Source organism: Ochotona curzoniae, unplaced genomic scaffold (assembly GCF_017591425.1).
Source record: "Ochotona curzoniae isolate NIBS_2020 unplaced genomic scaffold, NIBS_Ocur_1.0 scaffold_1852, whole genome shotgun sequence".
Lineage (NCBI taxonomy): Eukaryota > Metazoa > Chordata > Mammalia > Lagomorpha > Ochotonidae > Ochotona > Ochotona curzoniae.
The window spans coordinates 13,457,230-13,479,882 of record NW_024467087.1 but is presented as its reverse complement, the minus strand read 5'-3'; the positions used below and the strand labels follow the sequence as shown (position 1 = coordinate 13,479,882).

General features: G+C 42.7%; 1 protein-coding gene across 2 annotated transcripts in view; it reads right to left on the bottom strand.

The window, feature by feature from the left end:
- Positions 1-11,554: 11,554 nt before the first annotated feature.
- The window catches only part of HS6ST2 (heparan sulfate 6-O-sulfotransferase 2), a 293,270-nt gene continuing 282,171 nt past the window's right edge, over positions 11,555-22,653 (bottom strand). For both annotated transcript variants that reach the window (XM_040999765.1, XM_040999766.1), the window contains one exon: positions 11,555-12,458. In XM_040999765.1, coding sequence (XP_040855699.1) covers positions 11,555-12,458 — 904 coding nt within the window. The remainder of the gene's footprint in view (positions 12,459-22,653) is intronic.

The following is a 22,653-nucleotide window of genomic DNA, read 5'->3' as shown; positions in this document are numbered from 1 at the left end:
AAGATCTCCTTAGTTTTCAGGACAAAAACCTGTATATATGTGGCCTGACAACGGGCATGGATAACTGAAATGGCAATTGCCAAGGAAAATATAGAGCAAAGGGTTGATGTCTGTGTTGGTGATGTCCAACACACAAGGCATTCTGAATAGCGAGGCTGAGGATGCCAAGCGTATCTGTTAAACAGTGATCATTGCCATTGTCAAGAACACATATTGATACTGTTTTTATCCATCACACACACACACATGACATCCACCTACTTCGAACAGATGCTACTATGTCCAGTGTAGTTCCCTGTGTATGTACAATGCAGATATAGACAGGACCCCAGGAGTGTTGGAAGGAGAAAAACATAAAGCAAAAAAAAAAAAAAAAAAGATGTAAATCTAGTTTCTGCAGAGGTGCTAAGTAGAAACATTATTGTTTTGTTATAGTGAATTCAGTGACTGGGCAAATTATCAAATTGCAATGAATGGGTGAGAAAGAATGGAAAGCATTACCAAGAAAAATAGTGTAGGTGTTCCATAAAATTTACCGAATGAATAAAACACATTTCTCAAATATAATAATCAATCCCTTCAGCGCTAGAAATGGCTGCCTCTATTAATCCAATCAAACTGCCAACCATCAGATTCCATTCCAAAATGCTCCGCAAGCTTTAACTCACTTAAGCATTACCACAGATCTATGGGGTAAATGCTATTGTATCTTTCATTTTAGAAATGATGAATAGAGGGCTCCAAAATATGAAGTAATTTATCCTGTGTCACACTAGTAAGGGAGGGAGCCAGGATTAGGAACCAGGGAATTTGGCTCCAGAAGGGGGCTCTTGAGCACTATGCTATTGCGATAGGAATGCCAGGTAAGAGTCTGCTTTAGGTTCAAAGCTAGTAGGCAACAGAACAGAGAAAGTATGAAAGAAATCTAAAAGAGCTAAAAATATTTTTATTAAAACCTTAGGACAGTGCTGTCCACATCAGGGCATAGCTGTGGTCAGTCCTATGATTTAGAACGGAAGCTCTTCAACCTTCAGGAATGTATTCCATTCACCAGGCATCTCAATCAAAAGCAGAGTCTCTCAATTTACACATCAGAGACTCTGATTTAAAGCATCTTCCGTGCAATCCAGGAATCTGCATTTTTAGACAAACACATCAGGGAGGAGACTGAGGCCACAGGTCCATGGACTGGGTTTTGAGAAAGTTTTAGAAAGGGGATTCAAGTGGTCAAGGAGGCTGAAGATAGGAGAGCTGTTAAGAAACAATGGTGTACATTCGGAGAATCAACGTGGTGGAATAGGGTAAGGACACGTTTAAACGGACGGAAAAACATTTAATTAGGATGAAGCAGGGAGGACATATTTGAGGAAATAGGAAAGGACAGAACAACAGCAGAGGGATACCTGGAGACAGACACAGGAAAGCAGTGGGCACAGCAGTGTGGTGTTGCAGTGACTGATACTCCAGCAGCATTCAGCTAACAGCGGTCTGAACTCCACCAGCAGCCAGATGGGAAGGGACTTTCACTGGGAGCTTCGGAGGTGAACCCAAAGAACTGTCTGTCCTGCTGGTCCCTTTGATTTGACCAGGAGTAGAGACAGAGCAGTAGATCACAGACGGGCAGTGTGAGAACAGGGTGGATTTCACAGCCCAGTCAGCCCCCTAGAGATGAATTGGGTGCCATTTTTCGTAACAAGGAAAGGGCAAAGGAAAGGACTGAGCATGCACTGAGCTGGGGATGAGCTCTTTTCTGACTTGGTGAACTGCAACGATGTGGCATTCCAGCCGGGGCAGGTCTGGGTAGCCCTCGGATCTGAAGGCCAGCAGATCAAGAACTCTAGTAGTGGTACGTCAGGCGCCATTTTGCACACTGTGGCAAAATGGGACTGCAGGGGACAACAGAGAACTGTGCATGTGCTGAGCTCGCGAGAACTCACTGAGTCCCGTGGATTGCCCTGGTCCTGCAGGAAAATAATACCGACTGTCGCATCCTACTGGTCAAAATAGGCCCATGTAGCACCCAGAACTAACGTCCAACAGGTTCCGACAAGATCAACGCCACCAACAACCTAGCTATATAGGACACCTGGTGTCTCTCTAATACTGGGACCTGCTCCAACCGGAAGTGGGAGAAAGGTTGCAGAGACAATGGTATAGCCTCAGCACGGTATCACAGGAGGTGGAGAGTGGTGAGCCAAGGGCTGGGGCTGTGGAGACCACGGTGGAAATCTGACATAAGAACCCAGACCTGGAACTCGCCGGAGGTTGTGGCACAAGTGGCTGCAAGCAAAAAGTTGTATACCAACTGCAATAAGTAAAATCACATTGTAGACCTGTGGGTGACACAGCTTAGAAACCTGCCCCAAGGAGAAGACTGCTAACCAGAAGTACAATGATCAAGAGCAAAAGAAGAGACAAAGGAACAATGAATAGTACAGAAAACTCCCCTGCAAAGGAGCAAAACCCTATGCCAACCTCAGAGTTAACTGAGGAAGACATTGAGAAAATGGGGGACACAGAATCCATAAGACTCATTTTAAAGGTTCTAATCAACAATGAGAAACACATACAGGAGTTCAAAGAATTTAAGGAAGCAGTAAAACAAATCAAGGCTGATATATCAGAAATTAAGAACACAGTAGAGCAAATTAAAAGTACAATGAAGAGTCTCCAAAATAAAATGAAGCAAGCAGAAGAAAGAAACTCAGAATTGGCAGATATCTCCTGTCACCAGGGAGAAGCAAACAAAAAGCTGGAAGCAGAGCTGGATCAGGCCAAAAAAAGTATTCAAGAATTGAAAGACACTATTAAGAGGCCAAATGTAAGAGTTATGGGAGTCCCAGAAGGTGCAGAAAGAGAAGCTGAGTTTGCAAATGTATTTAATGAAATAATCAAGGAAAATTTCCCTAATCTGGAGAAAGAATTGGGAAACAAGATCCAGGAGGGGCACAGAACTCCCAACAGGCTTGATTAAAAGCGATCTTCATCAAGATACATGGTCTTCAAGCTCTCTTCAACTGAACATAAAGAAAAGATCCTTAAATGTGCACGTGAAAAAAATCAGTTGACATGTAAAGGAATGCCAATTAAACTCACAGGAGATCTCTCACAGAAAACTCTACAGGCAAGAAGATAATGGAGTGACATATTCCAGATTCTAAAAGAAAAAAAAATTGTTGGCCTAGGAAAACATATCCAGCAAAGCTTTCTTTTGTCTTTGAAAATGAAATAAAATTCTTCCAGAGCAAAGAAAAGTTAAAAGAATTTGCCTCTTTCAAACCTGCCCTATAAATGATACTTCAAGATGTTCTCTTGACAGAGAAGAGGAATAACATCTACCAAAACCAAAGGCAAACGGGAACAACATCCCAGTAAAATGACAACAGAAGACTAAACCGATGAACAACCCATTCCTAAAATCACAGGACCAAAGGTACCACCCATGTATATTTAACTCTGAATGTAAATGGCTTAAGCTCAATCAAATGGCATAGATTAATAGACAGGATTAAAAAACAAAACTCATCTGTTTATTGTCTGGAGGAGACTTCAACAAAGATCAGCGGAAACTCTATCACATAGGTTTTGTTGTTTTCTGTTGGTTTCATCTCTTCAAAACACTTTCTTCTGATTAAATCATTCAGTGACTCATAGATCATGCAGTGGCATCATTTTCTTCAAGAAGGTTCTTGATTTTCATTTCTTCAGCTACACGTTAGTCATTTAATAGCATGTTATTTAACTTCTTGGTGTTGTTAATTTCTTTTTTCTCCCGGATGTTGAGTTTGTTTTGTGGCTCTTCATTTAAGGGGATGTACAGTAGTTGTGTAATGGAGACTATCATATCTAGTAACATGTCATTTAATTTCATGGCATTGTAAATTTCTATTTTTCTTTCTATTGTTGATCTTGTGTCATGACTTTTCATTTAAGAGGATGTACAGTAGCTGTGAAATGGAGACTAATATATCCAGATGTGAGGATACAATGCAGTATGCATTTCTACTTCCAGACAAAGATGGACTTACAATGAAACTGTTTACTATATCTTGACAATAGGATGCTGGACTCTCTGCCACTGTCCATGCCTGCAATGATGAACATATGACTAAGTATGAAGAACTATATGTTAGTAATGATATAGAGGAACTAGGTGGGGGGAGGGAATTGGGGAGGGAATAAGGAAATATGGAACTGTATCATAAAATGATAACAATATTGGGGAGGGGTGGGAGGAATCCCAGTGCTTATAACGCTGTGTCACATAATGCAATGTAATTAATAAAATAAAGGACATTTAAAAAAATGATAATAATGTTAAAAAAAAAAAGAAACAATGGTGTACATTCACTGAGATGACACTGGAACCTGAGCTAAAGAGGGAGTGCAGGGACATGAAAGCTATAGTCGCCTACTGAGTTCCCAAAAAGTGAGTTTCCAATGGCTGATGATGATGCACTGATGATGTCTGCTAGAGCTTGTTGAATTCATTTTTAAAATAATTTTATTTATTCTCATTTCATTTGTATGGAGAAGAAGCAAGGGAGAGAAAGAGATCAATCTTTCCCCTGGTTCACTCTCTAAATGCCCATAACTGCTGGCCAAAGGCGGAAGCCAGGAATTCCATCTGGGTCTCCCACGAGGGAAGCAGGGACCCACCTGCTTCAGCCATCATCCGTTGACTCCCAGGATTGGACTATCTGGAAGCTGGATCCAAACCAGAGCCAGGCACTCCAATACTGGATGTGGGCATCTCAAGTCATGTCTTAACTGCTGTGCCACCCACTCTCCTCCTCATTCTTGATCCACCTTTTTCATCTTGACTAGCTGACTGTGAGATTTCTTATTTATACTTCCTACCTGTTCAGCTCGTGGACCAGAAGTCAGCCTCCTGGCTAAAATGAAGGTAGTCCTTTGCCATATAATCATTTCTTTTAACTTTTATTTTTCACGATACAGCTCCATATGTTCTGGGATTTCCCCTTCCTGCCTTTTAATCTTAAGGGCCTCAGAAGACAAGCAGCTCTGCTTGAGTTAGTTTCAGGGACACAAGTCAGGCCTGAAGGGGGAAACACTTTAATGGTTTAAAATAAATCCATGAAAAGATTGTTCCGGTTAGTTCTAGGAGGTTAGGGACGTTCTAGGACGCTGTGGTATAACACTCCCCCTTTCCCACCTGACAATTCCCCCTCAGGTCTTCAGAAGTCACATGAAATCCGAGAGAGCATTTTAAAGTCACCAAAACTGTTAAAGTTTTCTTAGGCCCAGTTAGGCATCATTAAATCTTAGCAAGATTAGTGGAGCCACAAGATTTAACCCTGTATAATGAGGCTGGAGTGTATACAATTCAATATGATTGGATGAGGATTATTGAACCTTATCCTGTCCTTAAGGCAACAAGACTGAATTTTAAAAAGTCAAATGAGATAGCAGCCCGTGTTCCATTTTTTTTCTTTTTGTTCTTATTTATTTATTTATTTATTTATTTTTACCCGAAGTGAAGTGAGCTACTTGAATTTATAAGGGCTCAGTGTGGGATTTCCGCAGGCCCCTCATGATTGCAAATCTGCTAAATAGATGTCATGCATGGGTCATGCTCTGTGCTCCCCTCCAGGTGGCATATATGCATTTTAATAGAGTATGCTGGACGTGCCGCATTCACCCAGAATAGCCACTTGCAGTTCGGGGATCCCATGTGCCCAGCAGAGCTGGGAGGGAGGTGGCCAGACCCTGGCAGCCCTCTCACATGGCATCAGACAGACACGCGGAGACTCTGGCACTGTTGGGGGAAGCAGGTGGGAGGGAAGGAGGTTGGCAGTGAGTCATGCTTGGCAGAGCGTGATAGAGCAGGGCCCAAATCAGCCAGGGCCATCAGATAATGCAATTTCATCGCTGAAGACTATCGGTGACTCATTTGGCATTTTGAGAATTACATCTTTCAGAATACTTGTCTCACTGGCAATATTCAAACCTCAAAAGTGCGCCGTGGGTCTCTAGGCACTTGATTATATAACTTTAGAGGTTTGGTTTCCCTTCCACCACCAAAGTATGGGTTTTTTTTTTTATTATTATTACTATTAGTATTATTTTTACTTGTCACAGTAGGGCATATATTACTTTTTTGCTCATTTTCTCGCAAACATTATCAATTCTTGATCTGGAGGCAGTTATTAGCTGTTGAAGACATGGAAGTCAGCAGACACCCAGCCTCAGTGCTAAGCCTGCAAATAATGAGAACAACAAGACTATCAAACACATACAAGTTGCTTTTCCAAGTCAGCCACTGTGCTGATATGAACTCATTAAATTTTCACATTAAGGCCCTGAAGTGTGGGTCTTACTTTCTTCACTTACAAAGGATTTCTCCAAATCATACTGAGGTTAATGACTTTCACAAAGCCTCCATGCTGAAAGTTGTGAAGCTAAGATTCAAGTTCAGCATGTTCTTAGACCCTACACCCTCATTCCACAGTTTTAGCCGGTTTAGAGAATTAGGGTAAACCCTCCATTAGATTCCTGTTTTGGAAAGAAAACCCTGCAGAACAGCTCGGCCTTAAAGAAAGGATGTTTGGGGCCCAGCGTGGCAGCCTAGCGACTAATTCCTAGCCTTGAATGCACCAGGGTCCCATATGGGTGCCGGTTCTAATTCTGGCAGCCTTGCTTCCCATCCAGCTCCCTGCCTGTGGCCCAGGAAAGCAGGAGAGGACGGCCCAAAGCCTTGGGACCCTGCACCTGCGTGGGAGAGCCGAAGAAGCTCCTGGCTTTGGATTGGTTCAGCTCTGGTCATTGTGGCTGCTTGGGAAGTAAATCAATGGACAGATTTGTCTCTCTCTTTGTCTCTCTCTCTCTATATATATATATATAATTTTGCAATAAAAATGAATAAATCTTTTTTTAAAAGAAAGGATGTTTGAGTAACAATTTAAACAATAAACTTTTATATTATTACTATCATTATTATCAGACATTTTTTGCAAAAGATTGATTGATCTGAGTGACACACATGTGGAGTACTGCCCCCAGGTCACTGGGAAGTTCCTAAAGAAAACAGTGCTTCAGCCCCTAAGCTTCATCCGGAAATGTAAATTTCCTATCTGGGAAATCTTATTGCACCATGGGAGAAATTCACCCTAATTATGATGGCACTACAGTTACAAGCATGTCTCTTTGTGGGTTTGCTCTGAAGCTTAGTAATCAGCTTGTGGCTTGTTATGTGTCCGCTGTTTTCTTGTAGTGTGTTCAGTTAAACCTAATTTTGCACATTCTCTTGCTCTGGTAAATTATGAGGCAAGAGGGAGATACTGGGAGATTGGGGAGGGGCGAGACAGAGGGACAAAGAGGGAGAGAATACATGTACAGAAAGAAGAAAGACCTCTTCCACCTGCTACTTCACTCCTTGAGTGTCAGGCGGAAGCCAGCAATCTGAAACTCCATCCTTTCCAAGGCTGCATTAGTAGTCAGCAGGGGGCTGGATTTGAGTGGAGCTGCTGGGACTCCAACTAGTACCCTGATAGGGACTCAAAACAGCATTTTTATATGAGGTGCCTGCCAGGCAGGCAGCTGCTTAATCCACTGTGCCACAACATTGGTCCCTAAAGTTTCATTACTTAAAATAAGTATTGTGTGAGAGAGATTATATTTGATTCCATTTGTGCATGAATAGGACAAGGAGGAAGATCTGGAATTAAACTGGGAGATGCATAGAAAATTTTATGCATCTTTTAAAATTTTATGCAACTTTTGTCACACACACACACACACATGAATATATGTATCCACAAGGATCTAGTGGATGCCAAAAGTAGCTAGGAGTTCTGAAGAACTAATTAAGCTTTTACTTATACATGCTGACGCAGCCTTTAGCTTTGGTTTCCTTAATCTGGAGAAAGACAAAGACCAGGTTTTCTGCTTTCAAGTTTACCACAGTGACTTTCGTGTAGCAGATCCTCAACAGAGGTAGTGTGAGGTTCTGCTTTTAGAAATTGTGTTGTTAAAAATCACATCACGCCATTCTCTGTGACTTGGCTCAGGAAGAAACTCTTCCAAATGCTCAGTACTTAGGGAATTTTGATTGTCTCCGTAGCCACCTTTTTCTCCAAAGGGTGAGAAAATAACTATTTTAGACTTTTTGCTTATAACTCCTCCTGCTGCTGTATTGCAGCCCAGGAGCAGCCATGGGCACGAGTAGTTGCCAATCCAGTTTGATTGACTAAAGCATGCCAAAAGCTGCATTGGGCCCCAGGGCGGTAGCTTTTGGATTCCTGCCCTAGCTGCTCCGAACAGTGCCATTTGTACTGAGCGACGGCCACTTCACTTTGTTCTCAGAATAATTTTCTCCTGAAGGTCTGAAGGCCTTGCACATTTGCGGAGGTCTGAGCATCTGGAGGGCATGAATGGGATTCCTCAGACCACTACAACTCTCAGTGTGAGCACCTTCTCTCCAGCAGGTGGACTGCGTCATTCCACAGTCTCAGCGAGAGGGTTGGGCGTTGGTGAAGGACAGTTGGCGTTGTTTGCTATCATTTATACAGAACACCTGTGTTTGGTTGTTTGCTTAATTTGATCTCTAGGGAAGGCGGGAGAGCAGGAACTGCTGGCTTTCTGCCCAGTAGCCACCATTTAGAATCAAGGAATCTCCCTTCTCAACTTGCAAGGCTTGGGAACAGGATCTTCAGGACAAGGCTAGAAAGCTGGGAACTGCACATCACCAAGCTAGACTACGCCATGGCTCTCTCCTGTGTCTCGGGCCCATGGGTTTGTGTGATGCTGTCAGGCTTTTTATCAATTACACACACCTGCCCTGAAAGTGAATCCTCCCTCTTCTACACCTCATGCCCGAAATGTATCTTGCTCTGACTTGGTTATAACTCCTGTTAAGAATTCCAATTAAGTGCTTAGGAATGGATCTAATGCATTATTTCTTCATTATAACTCGTTGCTGGGCTATGTCAATAACCTATTTCCTTAGCAGCCAAATTAGAACAAACTGTACAAATATGTTAATTATTACCTTTAACTATTAGTCTACAGATAGAGGGGAGAAATATAAACTCAACAGAGCTATTTTTCCTTTGCAAATGCTCTTGAATATGTGTAAATTAACTTTTAGGAGCTTTGAAATTAAAATATATGAGCACCTCATTTATATACCAAACCTTGGAATTCCTGGACCCAGTGTTAACATGAGATCTGAGTGGGCCATCTCATTTCCAAAAGGAAAGAAAAACTCCTTGTGAAAAGAAATTCTGTTCTGGTCTATGATGTCACAAGGTCCACTGGATGCACCCCCCCCCATCAGGAAATGACTCAGAGCCTGTAATTTAAACTTTATTTCATATCTATTGTTAAATTACACACAAAAAAATCAGTGAATGGTTTGTAAAGCTACATCATTGGACAGAAGTTTACAGTTGAAATCATGGGATTTACATGATGATGACAAAGATGTGTATTTAGATCATCCCCTATATACAGTACTCAGCACAGACACAGAAAATGTACTGCACCTCTGCAAACCATGCACACCACAGCAGTAGCACAAAATGGTTTTTCTGCAACAAGCTCTTCCACCGGCTTGGGCTTCACCCTGCTTTCCAGCACTATCTGTCAGTTTGACGAACAAGCACCTTCAGTTAAAACTCAAACAGAATTGAAATACCAAAGTACTCGACAGCATAGTTTAAAGCCACAGTGTACACAAAATAGTTTCACTCTAAAACACTTTGACATCAAGGCATATTTTTTCAAAAAAAAAAAAAAAAAAAGAATTTCCTTGCAGGTTTTTAGATTGCAAAATTCTCAGGACTGTGATACCGTTGGCCAAAACAAAAGGTGGAAGTCATAATCCAAGCTCAGAGTCAAGAAAACACATTTTAAATTCAAATATTTCTTGTCTAGCTTGTGGCCCTATTATTACAGATGAAACTAGATCATGCATATGAGAAGATGGGACAAGGTGTGACATTACGGTCACACGTCCAAGCCTGCTCTTGCTGAAAATAGAAATGCCACCGCAATCACCTTGTTTGATTGATAGCCAAGTCCTCACAAAAATGTAGCAAAACACATAAAAATAGAAATTGCCGGAATCAGACACGTGCTTGACGGCACAGTGGGTTACATACCTCTTTCTACATTGGTCAATTTGTAATCCATACCATGAAAGTGGTCTTTTTGCACAGACTTAAATGAGTAAATCACTCTTCTTAACTCACGTTCCTGATACTTCATGTTGGGATATATTTTACTATCGTTCTTTCTTAAACAAAAATTTGGTAAATGAATTACCTGAAGTATCAAGGAGGAGTTTTTGGAGACCTCTGGCTACCCTAATGTCCATTCTACTACTTATCATCCTTTGATTTGTAATTCTCTATAAAACATGTCAACGTAAAAAACTAAATGGTTGGAAATAGCAAGTCCAACCAGAAACATTACGATAAAGATGTACAAAAAGTAAAGAACAGTTCACATTCAGGTTCAATCATATCTGATTTTAAGAATAAATTCAGCAATATCTTTAGACACATTATCCAGTTGAAGAGTTTCTTGATAAGGACCCTACTACACAAACATTGATAAGACAAGTTTCTAGAAAGAAAGTCCTGACTTTAAATGCAGGATTATTATATACCACAATAAATTCAGCAACACACCATTTAGATGATGAAGATTCTATACACGAGTATGTTTGGAATGAGCCCAACTGGGAGAAGCCTTAAAATGAATGAGAAGCAGCGCCAAAAACATTCCAGAACCATCAAGATGACAGTGCCCTAGAAGCATCTGGAAAGTAGCTCTTTACAATTGGTATTCTATTTGGAAACAAAAGTGTTTTGTTTGATGAGATACACCCTGTTTAAAACCTTTAAACTGTAGAAGGTAGAAAAAGTCTAAAATTTCAAATGTCTCTTAAGTTACAAGTTAGGATTCCTGTTCTTGAAAAGCCAGAATTTTCATATAAAACTACCCATAATAGGGAAAAGAATTTTTCATTTTCTACATATTTTGGTGAAATTTATCATCAGCTGTTATCCTACTTAAATGGCTTCCTTGTGAAAATCGGAACAAAATGAGTGGTTTTGTATTTCACTGCAGTCACTTGGTTTATACTTATGCATATCCTTGGGGGGAAAGAATTTGCTTCTAAGATTGGGTTTTAACAAGTGTATCATGAATCATTTAAAATCCATTTCTTAGCCATAAGTTACATGGTCATGTTTGATGCTTTCATTTTGTCTCTGTAACTAATTTAAGAACTTCTCTAAGTATCTAAACAGCAATTTCTGGTGAATTTGGTTTGACTTTTGGGTCTCATAAACAGTCCAATTAAAACAAATTAATTACACACTGAGATCTGTTCCACCCGTGCACAGTGTAACACTGAATTGAAAGGCAACTGTAATGGCAACAGCTAAACTACTGTTTCGTTTCTGTGTTTCCTTCTTCCCAAGTTAAGTAAGCAGGGTGTGTGTGGACTCTTTCACCTCCTGGCATATGCCTTCCTCTTTGAGTGGCGCTTTGGGGTAAGTGTGCCCAAGCCTCTCTGACCCCACTAACGCCATTTCTCTACACTTCCTATGTAGTCGTTGGTGCCGTTGCTGGAGCTGCCACTGTCGTTCTGGCCCTGCCCTGCTGTCTGCCTCGGGCTGTCCCGGGCCTCCTTCTGCCTCGAGCTGTCCCGGGCCTCCTTCTGCCTCGAGCTCTGAGTCACATTCTGCATCAGAGTGTGCATCAGACTCTGGCTGCCATTCACATTCGCATACCGACTCACGTTCTGACTTGGAGTCTGGCTCTGCCCCTGATTGTGGCTCTGAAAATGGGTCTGAAGGAACCTTCCCTTCAGGAATTTGCGCTGCTCCTGACGCTTCCGCCTGGCCTCCTGATGCTCTTTCTGCCTCATGAACTGATACCTTTGCAGAAAGAGATCTTTGGCATAGCTGTACAATTCCATATCCAGAAAATTCAGTCCCTCGATACGCTTTTGGATTTCCTCATTGATCTCTACGCTAGACGCCCTAGTGGTATTATACTGGGTAAACGGCGAGATAAAGTTCATGTTGAAGGTCTTCTCAAACAGATACTGGGTCTTCCGCTGAAACTCCGTGAGGCCAAAAAACGCCATGTGCTTCAGATTTGTTTTGGCACTTTCCAGAAGGACCTTGTTTCTTTGCTTTTCGGGCATGACAGAGAGGTTGTAGCAGCCGACAAGAGTCAAATCGGAGAGCATGCGCACTTGGCGGTTGTTGGCAAGATTATAAGGACAGTCCATGAATTCCTTGAGAGGACAGCCAGACCAGTCGTCACCAGTGTAGCAGCTGGGCAGCTCTTCCGACGTCGGGGGCCTCCCGTCGCACACGTGCAGGGACGCTTTCCAGGTCGCACCTCTCTGGACATGCCTCCACTCACTCAGGTACCGGGACACCGGGTCTCGGAGGATGGTGATGTAGTGGAAGTTCCTACAGACAACACACAAAGAGCAAAGATCAGAGATGTGCGGGACAGAAGCTGAGTACTGGAGGGACATGGCACGGTGTGCTGTTCACTAGGCAGTATGAAAGGGGAGAGACGGGGGAGGGACAAGGGCCGACACTCAGGTTCCAATGGCATGTGTGCTGGGCACTCTGCTGCAGCCCCCCTGTGTGAATCCCATCAGCCGAGCCCAATAGCTACTTCTTTCACTCAATTTGCAGCTGAAGCAGGTACAAGATGGTTACACTCAAGACCTCAGCCTCTTTGTTCAGCGCTCCCCCTTCCCTTCTACTCCTCCCTCGCCCACGTTTGCCTAATCTCTCCACTGACATATTGACTAGGTAGGTGAAACCCCATTCTCTGATCATGAAATGGACACTCAATGGGAGCAATGATTTATGAAGATGAAATGGAGCTGATAAGTGAGCTCAAACTCTTATCTTTTTCATTGAATATGCACGAAGTATTTTTCCAATATCCAGATGAACCTGAAAGTCTTATTAAAAAAGAACACCCTCAATTGAGAATGTTTGATATGAGACTTGACTTTGGCTGTTATCATAGCATCAAGGCCCGATAGGTTATGGACGTGGAATGTAAAGATAGGCAGAACAACCTGGGCCTCTAGAAATAAACATTGTGGTTAATCACTGCCTGAAATAGAAAGGGTAGCTGCCAGCAGCACCTGTGCAAGCTCCTACCTTGGGTTCATCCCTAGCTCACATAATAATAATCCCAGGATAAAAGATTTAACTCTATCAGTTCCCAAATGGCCCTTTGCATTGCCCACTGACAGGTCACGTGACTGCCAGTAAGTGCAGAGGCTCTGCAGTATGGTTCTGTTCTTTGGCGCTGCAAATAGATCATGCGGCTGGCTTACCCAGCAGACCAGCAAACATTTAAGCCACATGCGACACACTCACGTCCATGTCCAGCAGGTGCACACACTTATGTCCCCAAAACATCAATGTCCCAATGACGTGCAGGTGCAGAGCCATGGAAAGAAACAACCTGTGATGGTGCTGTGCCCAAGAAGTCAGCTTCTAATCAGGCAAAGTGGGTGAGGGACAGGCGCATGGAAAGATACGCCGTGGAAGCAAAATCACAAATCTGGACTATTTCATTTCTTAGAGGACACTCAGGGAATGGCTTAAAACTCTTTGAGAAATATTCTTGTTTCCCTCTGCAAGAATGGTGGTTCTGAACAGAAATGTGCCCAGTCCCTGGCTGACTGGTGTCCTCTGAGGACCATGTCTCCTGGCTCTTCAGGTTCCAGCAAGCCAGGCCTCCTGAGAGCTTTCCTCTGCCTCTCTATTCTGCGCATGGCAGGACCTTCCTTCTTAGCTGGAAAATTTTTTACCCAGCCTTCAAGTCCAAGTTCCATTTTACCACACACTCCTAGCTGACAGTCACCACTTCTTCCTCTGGACTACCATGGTACTTGCACTCTGTTTGGGCTCAAACACTATAAAATATTTACTTATTTATAATTCAATGAGAGAGAGAAAAAGAGAGAGAGAGAGACAGACAGAGTTCTTCCATCTGCTCGTTCACTCCTCAGATGGCTGCAATGACCAGGGTTACATCAGGTGGAAGGCAGACTCCAGGAGTTTTCTCGGGGTCTCCCATGTAAGTATTGGGGCCTAAAAACTTGGGCCAGCCTCTGCTGCTTCCCTCAGGCCACCGACAGAGCGCAACCGGGACATGAACTGGCTCCCATATGGAAAAATCAGTGTTTCAGGCAAAGGCCCTATCTGGCTGGCATGCCACAATACAGTCCTTGTTAAAAACATCTTGATATTAAATTACAATTGCTTGTTTGTATTTCCATTTAATCTGTGTTTGCCAGGATAGGAACTTGGCCCTATTCTCTGTAACCTTCTTCGCATCCCTTCCAGCACGTTTGTTGGATTTGATACTTGGCACAGAGCTGAATCTCAGTAACTCTTTCAAAGCAACCTATGTAAAGAACTGTTTCAGGGTGAGGGTGGACAGAGCTGAGGACAGGGAAAGGCACCTCCCAAGCACCTTGCAAAAATTCATGGGAAAATTTTAAACATTCATCTTTTTAAAAATCCACTTTATATGTTTTCTAGAATAAACAAACAGTGGACACAAGGAAAGCATCTAGGGGGTGAGTGTGGAGATGGGGGCCTACAGAGCCTTAATTTATCTCAATATTTTTCCCAGGACCGTCTGACCTTGGCTGGTGCCACTAAAAAAAAAAAAATCAAGTCTGTAAAGACACACTGCTAAACTTCGGTTCCCCAGTAACCCTTACTGACCAAGGTTACTGCTATGCCCATGGGCTGTCTCCTCCTACTCCTAGTTGTATCCATTCATTCATTCATTTAGTACATATTATGGAGCCTTTATGCTATGCCTGAGGCAACAGTTCAGAGGCAATTAATCAGATGATTTGTAGGGGAAAAAGTGCATGAAGTGCAGTGACACATTTGAGTTAACCTTTCAACCAGGTTTTCCGGGCATGCATTGTAATGGGGGCCGCTGGGCATTTTTAAACTCCATAATGAAGTCACCTTCATGCTTAGCTGACAATTCTCCAGCCCCAATCTTTTGTACTGGTGTAAGCCTCCAGCGCCATCTGCTGGTAGAGTTTAGAGTTCACCACAGTACCCCGCAGAGGCTCTCCTTAAAAGTTCCTTCTGGTCTTTCAGCTCAAGGAGACCCTAAGCATCATCAGGCTAATATGAGAACTGAGGCTTGGTAAGTACGATTCCGAACCTGCAGAGAGGCCAGAGAACACAGAGAAACGGACACAGGCATCCAGAGGCTCTTCTGTTACAGATGCCTGTGTCCAGCACACCTACTTCGTGAAGGTTGCCTAGTGGCTGGCTGGAGTAAGGACCGTCCAGTACTGGCAGCCTCAGTCTTGCTAGTCTTGATGAGTTCTATAGGAAAGAAATCAGACATACACGCACATGTGCGCATGCATGCATGAACTGCCTTGGTGCTAAAAAGCTACCTGGACTCAGATGACAGTAACTGGAGATTCAGTATCAACAGTTTCGTTCTTCCAAGGAAAACAGTCTCAGGGCCCAAACTAGTCCAACTAGAAGCACCTGATATTTGAAAATACAAACTAGGGGGTGAAAAATTAAGATCTGTTGTAGGGTAAATGCCCAGTGTTCACTGGGCCGCAGAACTGAGAAGGGAGGTAACCTATGGCGATTTTGTTGCATAAAGGATCCAGGATGCGTAACCAACACCGTGGCATAATGAGTTGAGCTGCTATCTGCAGTGCCAACATTCAACATGGATGCCAGTTCAAGTCCTGGCTCTTCTAGTTCTGACAGAACTTCTTGCTAATAGCCTAGGAAAGCAACGGAGGATAGCTCAGGTCCTTTGGCCCTTATCACTTGCTTGGAAGACCCAGAAAAAGCTCCTGGATTCTGGCTTCAGCCTGGCCCCAGTTCTGGTTACTATGGCCTTTTGGGGAGTGAATTATCAGATAGAAGATCTCTCTGTCTCTCCTTCTCTCTCTGTAACTCTTTCAAATAAACAGATAAACAAAGCTTGTAAAAAATTAATCCTGATGCTCATTATTCTGATGGAAGACCTTTGTATAAAAGCTGAAACAGGTGCAGCATGGAAGGGTCAGCACGAACAAAGCGACACAGGTAAAAATCAGCATATTGTACGGCAGGAAAATGTGTTCATCTCATGGGAAAGACATGACTTTGAATGTTCTCACCACAAGGTAGTGATACACCTTTGAGCAGATGGATTTGATTGTTACATAATGTATACTTTTGGTGAGTCATTGCACTGTAGTCCATAAAGATGTATAATGTTACATAGAAGTTAAAAATAAAAATTAATTTTAAAACAAATTGTATATCAGGCCCAGCACAATAGCTCAATTGGCTGATCCCCCCTTTCAAGTACAGGGATCCCTTATGGGCACCAGTTTGCAGGCTGGCTGCTCCACTTCCCACATAGCACTCAGAGAGCCGCTGGGGCTTAAGACAATGATATGTGGCTGTCAGCTAAAAGGATTACTTCGTTGCTAGCACATCCACGGGGATGTGATTTCAGGATCACGTGGGTACACTCAGATATTTGAAGACAGTATTTACGTACCCAGAATTTTGTCTTCGTTGAGTTAAATATGGTGTTCAATTATGCTATATGCTGCTTCAAGGCCCCCTGCATGGTCCTATTGCTGCCTCTGAACTTGTCCCACTTCATCAGTTATGGCGTTTCTTCCAGGCATGGTCTGACAAGTGACCGGAAGGGACAATCTATCACCTGCCTCATTCTTCATGTGGTCTCAGATCACATGGCTCTTCATGGCAGTCATGCCTAACCACCCACCCGCAGTAAGCAAAACTGTTTCCATTTTCCACATACATGCCAATGTGACACCCACTCCGCATTGTCTTGGGCTGATGTAACTGATGTGCAACTCTCTTTAGTTTCTTCTTGTTACAGTAAGCCTAAGCCCACCAGGATGCATGCGCCTTCTGATGAGACACCCCTATGTCCTCACCATGTTTTGGTGTTCCTATTGCAAGGCCTCTATCCAGGCATTGGTCAAAAGAGAACAAGATGCAGATGAGTGTAGGCCTGTGGTAGTTTCTGGGGATCTCCCTTTGAGCTGAGATAAATCTAACAGGTGCTGCAAAATGCGCAGATTTCATTTGAAACAAGAGAAATAAGCTCAGGGCCCTGAGGCATGGCCTAGCGACTGAAGTCCTCATCGGGATCCCATAGGGGCGCTGGTTCTAATCCCAGCAGCTCCACTTCCCACACAGCTCCCTGCTTGTGGCCTGGGAAAGCAGTTGAGGACGGCCCAAAGCCTTGGGACCCTGCACCCGTGTGGGAGATCTGAAAGAGCTCCTGGCTCCTGGCTTCAGATTGGCGCAGCACTGGCCGTTGCGCTCACTTGGGGAGTGAATCATCAGACAGAAGATCTTTCTCTCTGTCTCTCCTCCCCTCTGTATATCTGACTTCCCAATAAAAATTTTTAAAAATAAATCTTTAAAAAAAAGAGAGAGAAATAAGCGCAGTCCCTAAGCAAATCACAATTGCTCTATTCAGTTAGTAGGAACTAGACTTACTTTGTGACCAAATGCATCACTTAATTGAAACGACCAGTTGTCATTTTTTCTTAATTGGAGTCATGACTCCTAATTAGTTACCTGAGTTAATTTAATGAATGGTTATTGAATGTCTTGGTGGGCTCATGGGGTCTTCACAGGGACAATATAGAGAAAAGTCCATCACCTGCTACTGGAAGAGGCTCTCTGGGTGGCCTGGCACTGACCCAGCTCCCCCTCTTCTTGCCTGTAGTTCTCAAAAATAACTGTAGCTAGTGTGTGCTGAGAATGCAACATCCTGCAATAGGGAGTAACTGTCTGAAGCAGCCTGGCCTTGCTCCTGTCCCTCCCAGGGAGGGTAATGTCGTGAGGTTTTGAGATAAGAGAACCATCTGGTACCACCAGGGCTTCACTCCTCCCTTCCTGCAAGGCAGATGGCCTTCACAAATTGGCTAGGAAGCTGCATGATGATACAGAGTAGGCTTTCAAAAGTTTGTGGGGGAAAATACAATTAAAAGATTAGACTCCCCTGGTACAAAGCAGTTTTTTTTTTTTTTTTTAAGATTTATCTATTTGAAAAGCAGAGGGACAGAGAGTGGAAGAGGCACAGATTTATTCATTGATTCATTCCAGAAATGCCCACCCCACAGCCAATTCTGACCCGGGCTGCAGCCACAGTAACTCCATCTGGATCTCCCACATTGGTGGCAAGGGCCCAAGGACTTCTGCTACCTTCCACAGCTTTCTCAGCTGCATTAGCAGGAAGTGGAAGCCAGGGCCTTGAGCAGACTCTCCGATACGAAGTGCTGCACCACGATACTGGCTTAAGTGCAAAAACAACGTTCAAAATGGATGCATAGATTTTTTTTTCATACTACACATTCCCATGAACTTTTTGAAGCCTCCTTTGTATAAGTCCAGGATAGACTACTTTTTAGCAACCCTTGGCTGTAATGAAGTGGTTCAAGCCAAGCATCTGTCTGCCCTGGGCAGCTTCCTGGAAACTTGTGAGACCGACTCTCAGTGGATCCAAGACTGTCGTCACTGCTTGCTACCTATCTGTGTGTAATCAACTTGCTCCATGGTATATGAGTCTTGCTTTGTCTCACTGCACACGGGAAAATTGGGAATTATTGCACAGGCAATCTGCTTCACCTCTACAAGTCTAGGTCAATGTTTCCCTGTAAAAGAAAGAGCAATTGTGGAAACAACAGCAACCGATGTAGGCATTAGCCAGCCAAGAAACAAGGAGGCCATCATAACCCCTCTCTCCCAACATCTAAACATTGCCCCCAAATCTTGCTGATTCTCAATAGCCTTCAAGTCTACTTTTGCCAGAATTTCCCAAGGATAGATCTGCATTAGTTTTGTCAATAGTGCCAAGACTGAGAAACCCTGCTCTATACCTTTATGCTTCAGCTCTATAAAAGTTTTCATACTTTTCCAAGGAACCATACAGACTCCTTACTTTTTGCAAATGGAATACCCCCTTCTTTTGAGTGAGTTCTGCTTGGCCTTTGTAGCTTAAGTAGCAAATGCCTTCAACACTCAGCTCAAAGCCCGTGTGCTCCATGAAACCTTCCTTAACTTCTGGTCTGTCTATCCTGGTATTCTCTCATGGTAGCATTTGTAAGTATGTGTTCTAATAATTTGCCAACTCCCCCTTCACAAGACTATGAACTCCAGAGGGGTGGAGGACAAGTATCTTTTAACAACCTAAGTTCCTCTGGGCTTGACGTATTTTAAGATTTATATATTTATCTGAAACTCGCAGTAACACACACACACACACACACACACACACACACACATCAGAGAGAGAAGATTCCATATGCTGATACATTCTCCAAATGTCCTCAACACTCAGCAGACAGATGTGTTTCAGGCCAAAGCCAGGAGCCAGGAACTCTATCATGGTCACCCACGTGGGGGGCAAGAACTCAGCCACTTGAACTGTCTTACTCTGCTTCCCAAGCACATTATCGAGGAGTTGGATCAAAACAGGAATATCCAGCACTTGAATCATTACTCCAATATGTCATGTGGCATCCCAAGGGGTAGCTTAATTAAGCTGCTGCACCACACTACTAGCTCCTTGGCATGACATTTGACATAATATGATTAATAAAAGATTGGTGAATGGATGTGTGCAGCAGAAGCAGCATAGCTTAGGATGAGCTAATAGAAAAACACATGTCTAAGACTTTGATAAGAATAAACCACTAGATGTCACTATTAAAACACATATAAAATATTTTACACTAGTGATAGAGACTTGTCCTTTTCATTCATTTACCTTCAAAATTTGGATTTACATTGGTCATACTTGTGCATGGTTATATGGGTACAGTGTAGTATTTCAAGACATCTACATTATATAAACCAATCATCCAAGGCAAGGAAATTAGCCTTTTCATTTCCCTTATCCTTTGTTCATTTATACAATATTTTAAGTCTAGCTATATTTAATTGCAGTCTCTTTCAGTGTAGTGCCTAATATAAAGGAAGGCCCACAAATTTGAGGATACCAAAAATAAGGGACAAAACTAAGAACTATTTGTTGCATTTTTTTCCATGAAAACTGTGGTCGTTTGTTTGAGAGGTAGATATAAACACATATACACACAAAAAGAGGCAGAGGGAGAGAGAGAAGACAAACAAGTGATTACATGCATTGGTTGGTTTCCCAAGTGCTCTCAGTGGCTGGGGTTGCAGCTGGGCCAGGCCAGAGCCAAAGCTGGAATGTAATACAGGTCCTCCATGTGGATGACAGGCATCCAATTACTTGAGCCATTGCAGCTGCCCCCCAGACTGTGTTAGTAGGAAGACGGAGTCAGAAGCTTGACTCCTGTGCACTCTGATGCAGCACAACAGCTAGGATAAACACAAACACTTCATTTTTAAAATACATATATGTATATTTATTTACATAAAACACAGGTTATTTTATATAAATAAATATTTCATATATACAATTTTAAGAATGTGCTACTACTTACTATTTCTTTAATCCAATCCTCTCTTCTCCCTGTATCTTTCAGTGTTCGCAAAAACCTACTTTCAATTTGCTCTATAATCAGAACTTAATCTTCCACTAAAGAATTCAGTAAGTAAAAAACAAACAAACAAAACTCATTGTCCTCCAGGGGAGGAGTCAAGGTCTGTCAATAATAAACAAATCTCAATATGTGAAATATACTCATATACACTGCATGTTTGGCACTCTATATAATAGTTACCACAAATCAGGCATAATATATTTGCCTTTTTACTGGCTTATTTCATTAAGTATAAGGGTCTACAGTTGCATCCATTTTTTTTGCAAAAGCTAGGTTTTCATTCTTTTAACAGCCGAGCAGTATTCCACCATGTATATGTACCATACTGTGCTTTTCCAGTCATCAGTTGATAGACATCAGGATTGGTTCCACATCTTAGCTATTATGCAATAAGCTGTAATGAATAAAGGGGCACAGATATCTCTTTCAGATGCTGATTTCATTTCCTTTGTGTACATTTCCAAGAATGGGATAAACCTTTTATTTTTAATAGACTTAACAGACTATTTGGAAGTAATTGTCTGAGTTGTAAGTCACAGAATCCTAGACCTGTCAAAGCAAAAAGAAGTCCTTAAGATAGTAGATCATCTAAGCCAAACATTTCACTTTAGAAATGGGAAAATTAAGGTCCTAAGAGAGAGGGAAGCGTTGCCTACAAATCCCAAGGTGCCAACAGCCCATGAGAGTTAATCTAACTGCAAGGAATACTTCTAGGCCCAAGGTGTATACTTTTTAGCAGACCTTGTCTCTGCCTCTAGGCTGGCACATCCACCAGGCACACTCAGCCATCACCCCTACTTTGAAGTAGAAAATTATCTGGCTAGTGAGAGACAACACTTCCTTGGAGAAGCTGCATAGCCTCAAGCAGGTGACATTTTGTGCCTGACACTTGCACATCACCTCCTCCAAATCCTGTAAACAATGTATCGCTATTCTCGTGATAAAGATGGAACCCAGGACTTCTGGCTCTCTGGACAAATTGAACAGCTACTTCTCAACAAGGGCAGCCCCAGGAGCACCAGCGTCAGCATCACCTGGACTTGTTAAAGATGCAGATTCCTGACTCCAGGTTCTGAACGGGGAGCTCGGGGGGAGGGAGTTTGCTGGGGTCTGGCACTCCACATTGTAACAATGCTTCCTAGAGGTACCCACACATATATGCAAACAAGAGCTGCAGAGCCACTCTCCTTAGTTATGTGACCTCAGAGATCATATTTAGGGAATACACAGAATGTGAATGAGCCAAGTGAGTCCCCAAGATCAAATCCAAGTTCTTCCCTGCATTCCTTGGAGAAACTCTGGGAATACTAATTTCTGTTCAGGAAAAACCGGGGAACTTAGGTCTGAGCAAAGCTGTTTGGATCATGCTGTAACAGAGTTTCCTTTGAGGTCACAGGTTCATGATAAGCCACAATAAGGTTTTTGCTGCGCTACTCTGGGGGAAACAAATATCCAAGCCATTTTTTCATGGAAGAAGGCCAGCAAACCTATAGAAGTTAAGGTCACAGGGGTGATCAATAAAAAGTTAAAGAAAGGAAACAAATTCTTAGGCCAAATCAATAGGAGTGAACATTTTATTATATCTGTAGCTTAGTTTTGTATTTAAACAAACTTCAACTTGGGCTCATCTTGTTCTTGGAGTAATGATGAGTGGTGGGAAAGCAACAACTGTGGCTTGTTGTCCTAAGTAAACTCTGCAGGCAGTCAGTGTTGTATGTAATCTTGAGCCATTAATGCTGAAGGCTTACTCTCCTTCCATGGCTAATGATGGCAAAATCAACTGCATGGACCCTACACTACACATATGAGGATGGCTTTCAGATGAACACATACGAGCACAGACTACACAAAAGTACAATAAATAGAATCAAATGCAAATATGCCTCTGACGAGAGTGCATCCCTCAAGCCCTGGGGTTGTCATTTTAACTAATTTTCTTGTGTGACTCATACATATATTGGCAGTCCCTAAAGAAAAATTTCATAAATGCTGTGAGCAGCAGTGGCAGAAGCCTCATAAAACAAATGTGAGACTTCACGAATGGGCTATTTTGAAGTGAG